This window comes from Pteropus alecto, unplaced genomic scaffold (assembly GCF_000325575.1).
Source record: "Pteropus alecto unplaced genomic scaffold, ASM32557v1 scaffold185, whole genome shotgun sequence".
Classification (NCBI taxonomy): Eukaryota; Metazoa; Chordata; class Mammalia; order Chiroptera; family Pteropodidae; genus Pteropus; species Pteropus alecto.
The window spans coordinates 12,593,091-12,602,749 of record NW_006438088.1 but is presented as its reverse complement, the minus strand read 5'-3'; the positions used below and the strand labels follow the sequence as shown (position 1 = coordinate 12,602,749).

The following is a 9,659-nucleotide window of genomic DNA, read 5'->3' as shown; positions in this document are numbered from 1 at the left end:
CTCCCCCCACCCCCACTCCATTCATTCTAGAATCCAGCTGCTGCCTTCTTGCAAAATCTTTCAGGCAGTCTATGGAGAGGCCCATGTGGTGAGAAACAGGGGCCTTCAGCCAATTCCAGCAAGGAAGTGAGCCTGTCAACACCTAGTGAGTGAGCCTAGGAGCAGTCTCTAGCCTCAGTAGAGCCTTGAGATGACTAACTTTAGAGAGACCCTAAACCATAAAAACCAGCTAAACGTCTCCCAGATCCTAACTCTCAGAAACTATAAAATGATGTTTATTGCTTAAGCTGTTAAATTTGGAAGTAATTTGTTGTGTCACAGTGTATCAATATTGAAAAGAAAAGAAGCATTTAGGATTTTTTTTGAAGCATTTAATATTTTAAGCCTATTGCTGATAGATTAGCATGTTTTCAGCTTTAAATTAAAATTGTATGATGGTATTGAGGCTTGTAGTGATGATTCCTGTTCCTAAAAACATAAGGAGCTTTCTTATTTTCTAATACATTTTTTTTAAAAGTCAGTTAATGTCACCCAAAACCACAAGATAAATTTCACTCAAATATTTATTGGACGATATAGTATTTTTTAGGAAAAGCATCTGCCACAAAAATGTTTATTTCGAAATGTTGTATTGCTGGCATGGATCATTATTGCAAGTGCTCTGCTCTCCTTTGCAGAAAGTTATGTTTTGTACAGTGCAAGGCTAATATCAGGGCTATGCAAATAGTTTATCTGCTAATAGATGTTTTGACTTAAAAGATGTTCTTTGTTTCACTAGGTTGTGCAATGTCAAGAGATTCTGCTGTTACTTAAAAAGAACATTTAATGTCATGTTAAACATATAATTTCATCAATGAGACTCTGATTTCCTGTTTCCAGAGGATCTTCATTGATCTGATGGCTTCATTACCAACTCATCAGCAATGCTTCTCTAAGAGTATCTAGTTGAGTCTGGGGGAGCTCAGCCAGCTGGATATTCTTATTAGATAACCATTTTGTACAAGCTTCAGATTACGGTAGAAACTGGAGAGAGAGAAGGGATTGGAATTTCTATTAGTTTGCTAGGGCTGACATAATAAAGTACCTCAGACTGGCTCTAACAACAGAAATTTATTTTCTCATGATTCTGGAGACTACAAGTCTTAGATCAAAGTGTTGGCGGGGTTGTATTTTTCCAAGATGGCCATCTTCTTCTGTGTTTTCATGTGGTCTCATCTTCTTATAAGAATATGAGTCATATTGGATTCGGGCTCACCCTAATTAACATAGAAAAGAAGCATGAGAATGACACAAATTAACTAAATATGGAAACAGGTTGAATTTACAGCATGCTATGTACTGCTAGACACTGAACCTGGTTGCTCGGCCATAAGGCCAGACCCCAAGGAACCTACAGAACAAAGGAAGATTCCTGAAGAGATTACTAACGACTATTTACCCATGCTGTTAAAACTTACCCATGCCATAAAAGGAAAACAAAGCTGTACCTTCTACAAAAAAGATAAACCCAATCATTTATCCCATTCTTTACTCCTTGTAATCAGTAATTTTACATAGAAGCTAAGAAACAGATATAAACCAATTCACCAAATACTAAGGGACTGTCATTCTCTGACTCTGAGAGAAGACCATACTCTGTCTATGGAGTGTTGGTCCTTCTCTAATAGACTTTTCTTTGTCTCTAACTCTGGCTAGCTCTTGAATTCTTTCCTGCACAAAGCCAAAGACCTTTCTTCTCTTAGTGCAGGGCTTGAGTCCCCACTCAGGGGGATTCGCCCCATCCTGCATCATAATGACCTCATATTACTTCTTCAAAGACTATCTCCAAATGCAGTCACATTTTGAGGTATGGACTTAGGACTTCAACATAATAAATCAGGTCGGGGGTGAGGGGCATACAATTCAGCCCCTAAGAAAACTGAACTATATTATTCACATAAATAACTAACAAAGCAAACAAATTAAATCACTGGAACTTTTAAGCAGAACTGAAGAAAAGCTATCAGTTATAATTAAAGAGATAGTGAATTGAGATCTATTGCAGACGACAAGGCTAATAGTTGCAGAACAGTTAATCATGAAGAATCTCTCCATGGAGCCTGGAGATGGGGTTCACTGGGGGCCATCTTGGAAGCTGGCTACCAGTAAGAGTGTGTGTGTGTGTGTGTGTGTGTGTGTGTGTGTGTGTGAGTATTTTACATCATCATGAAGTTGATAACATAAATTGTAATCTTTAAATGAGGAAGTGTCAAAAATTGCTCCCTGGACCATTCAAACTCATCAAGATATTAAAAGATAAAAAACTGTGTTTGAGCCTTAGTCTTTCTTGGAATTGTGTTGTTTGTATCAAATGAGCATCACAAATATTTGAAGAAGAATAAAGTTAAATTACAGTTAAAAAGCACATCAAAACTATCATAAAATATACATATATGCATTAAAGAAATCCAGAATGAAAAAGTAATCAGAGCTGAGTATGGATGTAGTAAATGCCACCTTTAAAAAAGTAAATTCACTGCAGCAATGTTTAATTTTATGAAAAATTATTCTAAGATAAGCTAGTAAGTTTGTCACAGGGAAAAATATCAGGTAGTATATTCAGATGAACAGTTCTTAGTTGATTTCCAGGAAAAATGTGAAAATAAAAATATTATAATTTCTTTCATGAATTTTAGAACATACCAAATGTAACAAAATACTTCATGATGTGGTATCTTACAGTGAATAGAAATCATCATGCTAATAAAAATTATATTCACTTGTTTGGAGTATTAGTTTATTTAGCATATTTGTTCATATGTTAATTATGGTAATTTTTTTGTGATGGTAATATAATTCAAAGCAAATAAAAATATTTTATTACAAGAGAGTTGCTCAAGGGCAATTTCCCACTGACTTGTTTTAAAGGTTTTCAATACTAAAATCCATTGCTATTTAATACTTTAGAGTGGGAGCTACCAAAGTTTTTCAGCTTTTCTAGCCCTATGGTCTATATCACACAATTACTCAACTCCACCACTGGAGCACGAAAATAACCATTAACAATACCTAAACATATGAATGTGGCTATGTTCAGTAAAAGTTTAGGTATGGAGACTGAAATTTGAATTTCACGTAATTATCATGTGTCACAAAATATTATTCTTCTTTTGATTTTCTTTTTCAACCATTTAGAAACATAAAAACCTTTCATAGCTCACAGGACACACAAAAACAGGTAACAGGCAAGATTTGGTCAATGTGTACTTTAGAGCTACCCTATTAATATGCTAAAATTTAGGCAAAGCACTAAATTGGCAGTAAATTATCACTGTAAAACACAAAAAATGTGAAAGCCTTCTAGCAGGTTTATAGATGTAAATTCAGATGCCCTCCGGGATATATCAGTGGAGGGTATCAGGCCAAAGCCAATTAGCTGATGCTGAATTCATTGATTTTCTAATTGAAATATGCAGGGTTGCTTGACTATTGGAAAATGTATGCACTTTAAAAAATCAGATGTAATATAATTTTAGCAATAAGTTCATCACAATTGGTTTTACAGTGACAATCATATATCATTTCGATAGCTAACATATACAGGTGCTTTCTATGAGTCAGGAACTTATTGGAGCACTTTAAATGTATTAACTTATTTAATTCTCCCACCAAAAATCTGAAAGTGGGTACAATTGTTATCCTCATTTTACAGATTTTACCTTTCAAAATGTTTTCACTATTTATCTGGTTCTCATTGTCTGGTGTGTGTGGGTATGTCTAAATAAAGAAAAATAATATTAGTAATTCACTTGTACTAGAGGCCACAACCACTAATATCAAAAGCTCAGACCCATCTTTCTTTCTTTATCCATCATTTTTTAAATTATTCAAATAAAAAAGAGAAAATGTAAAGATTCTACTAACTTAATGACAATAGTTGTTAAAACTACAAGCATTACTGTTAGTGCTTGTGCCATGACATTTGATGAAGCATTTGATGCTGGGTCCTTCTCATACAACCTCCCAAACAGAGTTACTGTCAAGACAGGTCCAGATAATGGCTTCAGGCTAAACAAGCGTCCATCACTTGATACCTAATTAAAACACAGAGAAGTTCATTGGCTCTACTTTTAAGTTATACAACCCACAACTCATTATTAAAATTCAGTACAACTGGATGAGGAAATAATAAAAATAATGGCTAGGTTCTATGTTATCAGAAATATTTGAAATGGCCCAAAGTTCAAGAAAAATTGAATCTATGGAATTGGCACTGATTCATTTATTTTTGAAATGCCTAGAATCAATATCTTATAATTTACGTATCTGACAAAGCATCCCATGAGTTAATAAACAAAAAAAACAATAGATTTGGAAGTATATAAGAGAGAAATCTGGTCATCTCAGACAAGATAAAGACTCCTCCAACAAAAAAAAAAAAAAAAAGAAGAAGGAGGAGGAGGAAGAGGAGAAGGAGGAGAAGAAAAAGAAGAAAAGTTAAAGAAAAAGACTTTTCCAAATGATCAGAAGGGATTGACAAAGAGGAGTTTGAGTTGAGCTTCTATCATCCCTGTCAATGGCTCACCACAGTGTCCCAGCCTGCCCATTGCCCCTAATACACTATAGCAGCTATTTCCACAAAGAAAGGGGAGTGAGAGCAGACTCTGCAGGAAAAGTCAATAGAAGAATATGGCTAGGCAGAGTGCTTGTGCAGTAAGAAATTATTTCTGGCCTCTAAAAAAACAGTTTTTGCTTCCTTGCCAACATCAGCCATGCAGATTCTCTCTCCTCAGCTTTTTCATCTTTCTTTTCCTCCTGTGGTCACCCATACCATGAGAGGAATTCCTTGTAACTATCCTAGGCCATCACTGCCCGGTGATGCAGAGCAACTTCCTCTGGTGGCACTGGTCCTAAAACTCTTCTTGAGTATTCTTCCTACTCAACAGACCTTAAACAGTCCAGCCTTGTCCCTCCAGTCCCCACAAGAGCATTTTTCTTTATTTTCAAGGACAATTTAATCATTATACTAAGGCTTTCCATACAAGAAATGCAGCCTGCTCAATGTCCTTTGCAATCCCTAAAGACAATTTTACCCTTTTCAAATGGAGATTTTTATGATATTTGTATGCACTTGAGTAGGTTTTGTATTCAAAAAGTGGTTCCTTTTCCATGAAAGGAGTTGGCAACATTAAGCAGCAATTCCTACCTGAAATTCTCCTGGTGCAAGCTGAATTTCACTCAGCAACACCTCAGGAAAGACATTCTGGGTTCCAAAAGTGCCACTAAGGGAAAACATTTCAAACCTGGTGGAAGCAGTTTCAACTGAGTCACCACAAGTGTGCAAGTCCATCGTTTTACACTTCAACAGAGTACAAATCTAGGAAAGTAAATGCAAATGATTAAGACCTAGGAAAGCCAATTGAAACATTCTTCTGACCTTGAAAAAAATGCCTATGTCCCTTTGTTTGGTAAAATAATATTATTTCCTCAATTGATTAGTCCAGTTCATTGCTGACTATCTATGGCAACTAGTAATAAAAATAAAGGACTTTAGACCTTGGTGTTTTCTGCACTTCATTGTCAAACAAATTAAGCCACATAAAGAAGCAATGAAATCTTTGGTCTGTAGCCAGAACAAGTATACTCTCATTGTTCTTAAGTTAGCAATGCTTTTAATAATTAAAAGTGTTCAATTCTTTAAAAAGCTTTAATTTAAATACTAGATTAGTCCCTATTTTATTGCCTAGTTCACACACTAAAAGAACTTTAAAGTTGTAGTGAACCTTAGAATTGATGTGAAAGACAACAACCCCTGTGACCTGGAAAAGTCACGTACTTTTTATCTGAGCAAGGACTGAAACAGTTCTCACTAAATTACATAGTTATATGATACTACACTACACTACATAGCTATTTGAATGTATAATCTAAAGATATGAATTATCTCACCAGGCAGAGAGAAAAGCCTCCAAAATAAAGATTCATATTCATTTAACTCTCTCTGTACTGCATCTTTTAAGCCTATTCCAAGCCACCTTCATTTCTTGCCTGACCAAAGCAATAGCCTCTAACTGGTCTCATTGCTTCTGCTTTTGAAGTTGGACAGCAAACGCTTAGGGCAAGTGTGTTAAGATGGCATACACATAACTTTTTGGTAAAGGTAGAATAAATACATGTTTTTTTTTGTTCCCTTGAAATACTACTTATACTAATACATATATTTTTTAAGCTATAAACCCAGAAGGATAGGAAACCAGGAGGATAAACCAGAGTATAATTTTAGAAGCTGAGATGTCGACACAAAAGTACTAACTGAGTGAGCAAGCCTAAGAAAGCCAAGTCCTAAACTAGCAGTAGGGAAAACCAAGACTCATCTCTATCTACACGGCAGAATACTCAAAAGCTTCCATCTCTGGGAGCATTGGCTAATTCAGGAGCTGGTAAAGCTGCTTGCTAACATAAGGAAAATTAGTTGAAAGTCGTTAAGGGTGCCTCAGATACAACTCTCCCTTCTTTATTCCAGCAAAGGGGCATTCATTTCCAGAAAGGGTAAAGATGATGTTTAGATAGAGGTTTTAAAAGATGTAGTTGAAAAAGATTACATGAATGAATGATGCTGAATGCTGAGACTGTCTCCTTCCACTGCCATCCACCCTGCAAGGTCATTTCTCACTTGGCTGTCTAAATGCTGCCAGCAAGGCATTTATCCTTCAAGAATAGGGTTGCTAGATAAAATACGGACAGGAGTCTCAGTTTAAATCAAAGTTCCGATAAATTAAAGACACTAAAAATAGTTTTTGTTATAAGTATGTCCCAAATATCCCACAGGACCTAGACATACTTACATTTTTTAAATCTAAACTTTAAATTTATCTGAACTTCAAATTTACCTGGGCATCCTGTATTTTTATTTGCTAAACTACATAGCCTTACTCAGAAAGAGAACTACAAGAATTTTGAAACCTGGAAAACCTGACCAACCCGAGAGGAAGTCTTTAAAGATACTTTTCTCATGGATTACCCTTAAAAAAAAGGCCCAGTTAGATAACCTTACTGCGAAGCTTAAAATTGGCAAGTATTACCCATATGCTCAGAAAGTTCAATTGGTTTAGAAGAGTCACCCTATATGTGAGAAAACTTCTAAACTTAGAATTTTAAATTCCAAAACCCGTTTGGCACCAGTGCTTTAGCCAAGGGACCATCACCCAGCAACAACATCAGAGGGTGTTATTTACTTGACAGAGCTGAGCTTCTTCTCAACTAAGAAGGGACTTCACTCTGCTCTCCTCCAGTGCAACCAGACTCTGGGGGAGGCAGAAAGGCTTTTCTGTTCCAAGACCAAGGTGAGAAGGAAGGAAAAAGAGAGGAGAATTGCCAAGAAATTGCTATCTTGTTCTGTAATCAACTTTTTAAACCTAAAAATATATCATGAAAAATAAAATATGGCAATGTAATACCATATATACGCCACATACATAATGAAATTAATGTTAATATGCCATACAATATATGGTAATATTTATATGGCAATAAAGTTCTTATACAACATAATTTGTTTAACTAATTTTCAATTGCTGGACATTTTCTATCTGTGTTCTTGATACCATTTTTTCCTCTTTCCTCCAGCACTTTAGAGCACTGATTAGGATTATTAATTTCTCCTATATTTTCATCCTTTTCCTTTTTTTGTTACGCTTTCCCTTAGGCCTATAAATATAATCAAGCCTCTCTCATCTACTGGAAAAACAAAAATCAAAAATAGCTTTTGTGATCATAAGTTTGTGTCCAGTTCCTGTCTCGTTTTTCTTCTTCCTGTCTCAGACAAGAGTTTTGAAGAAGAAATAGTAACTCATTCTTGCAGTATCCTCACATCCCTTTACCTTTTTAACCTACTGCAGTCTGTTTCACTCTGTCATTATGAGCCCAGGAAATTCAACCAAAATTGCACTCATGCCATTAATGGTAAACATATTGTATAAATACACTTCAGAATTTTCTCTTTCTGAGAGTCTCTACTTCCTTGCTGTTCATGAGAGTTCTCTTTGTAAGTTCTCCTTTATTTCTTAGTTATATTTGTAGGTTTCTATTCTTCTGTCCATTTCCTGCCCAAACACTGGAGCTCCAAAGCCCATTATTTTTACTGTCTATGTAGTCAGCTTTGTAATGCAATTCACTCTTATGGTTTTAACCAACACCTTTATTTTGCTGATTCTCAAAACAATATTTTTAAATCTAATATCTCCTTTAAGTGCCAGACCCATTATTTTCACCAGCCTATTGGATGGCTCCAGCCAAATGTCCTAAAAGTACCTCAAAATCAGCAAGCACATCCAAAGCAAAACTGAGTATCCACCCACTGCCACCCAGTCTGCTCTTTTTCTCACATCCTGATCTGTCCGAGCATAACATTCACCCAGCCACTCTTGCCAGAAACCTGGCACATTCTAAACCCTTCATTCTGCTTTTCCGTTCCATATCAAATTAGCTATTACATTCAATTTCCTGAATATTTTTTGACCCCATACTATGCTTTTATTCCTACTATCATAATCTTGGTTCAGGTCCTAATAGGACTAGTTTAGTGATCCACTAGTCTTTTTGCTTAATTCCATCATCCGCAGTGCAGCCAAAATCATCTCCTCAAAAGCAGATGTGATCACATCATTCCCTTGCTGAACATCTTCCAACAGAAGACTATTGCTGGCAGAATAAAGTTCAAATCTTAGAAATGACAGGTAAGATCCTGAAAGTTATGATCCTGCCTCTAGGCTTATGTTCGACCAATCCTCACCTCTTGTGTTATGCCTTAGTAACACTGGACTACTTGCTCTTCCCTGCATACCTTATTCTCTCACATATCCATACCCTTGATCATGCTCTCACTCTACCTAGAATTCCCTCCCACTCTTTTTCACCTGGATAATAGCACAAGCTCATACATCACGTCTCCAGAAACTTCCCTGGATCTCTAAAATAGGCTAAATACACCTCCTTAGTATTCCTACTGCAAATGCGCATTCTATGTTCTATCACATGCCAACTTGTACTGAAATTATCTGTTCATATGTTTTTCTCCCCTACTAGATTCCTCATAAGGAAGGTCTATACTTACTCATTTTCATATCATTAGCACAGAATATATACCTGGTATGTAGAAAGCACTTAATAAATGTTTATCAAAATGAACAAGCATTGGTAGAGTGCTTATCATATAGCAAACAAATGTTACACAGTGGATACAGTTCCAGAATTTCAAGGGCTTTCAGTCTCAAAAAAATATGTTCATAATTTGACACAACATGCCTTTGATAAAGTTAAGCATAGGATGTCTGAGAACACATAAGAGAGGTTCCTAATCCAGTTGAGAAGGTGGGAACAGAAAGTGTCAGGGCAGCCTACTTGATGAAGATAATACCTGAAAAGCACTATGAATGGTGGGGGGCGGGTATCATAGACAAAAGAAACCACCAGTGCAGACACCCAGAGGTTATGCAGAAGCTGGTATATTGGAGATGGAGAAATGTCTCAATATGACAGGAGCCCAGGGCACATATGGGCAAAAGTGAACATAGATGATAGAGAATAGAAGAGAGCACTTAACAAGACTTTGAGTGTTTTTTGTAAAGAATTTAATTTGCCAATTAGAAGATATAGAAATTTTAAGCAAGAGAGTGAAATAA

The 9,659-nt window shown here is 36.1% G+C and overlaps 1 protein-coding gene across 1 annotated transcript in view; it reads right to left on the bottom strand.

Moving 5' to 3' along the window:
* Positions 1 to 558: 558 nt before the first annotated feature.
* LOC102882154 (pantetheinase) overlaps positions 559 to 9,659 on the bottom strand; it is a 22,830-nt gene continuing 13,729 nt past the window's right edge. Inside the window, exons 6-8 of the mRNA XM_015592095.2 lie at positions 5,186 to 5,356; positions 3,904 to 4,073; positions 559 to 1,256 (exon numbers count right to left, since the gene is read on the bottom strand). Of these exons, the coding sequence (XP_015447581.1) occupies positions 1,235 to 1,256; positions 3,904 to 4,073; positions 5,186 to 5,356 (363 nt within the window). The 3' untranslated portion in view covers positions 559 to 1,234. The remainder of the gene's footprint in view (positions 1,257 to 3,903; positions 4,074 to 5,185; positions 5,357 to 9,659) is intronic.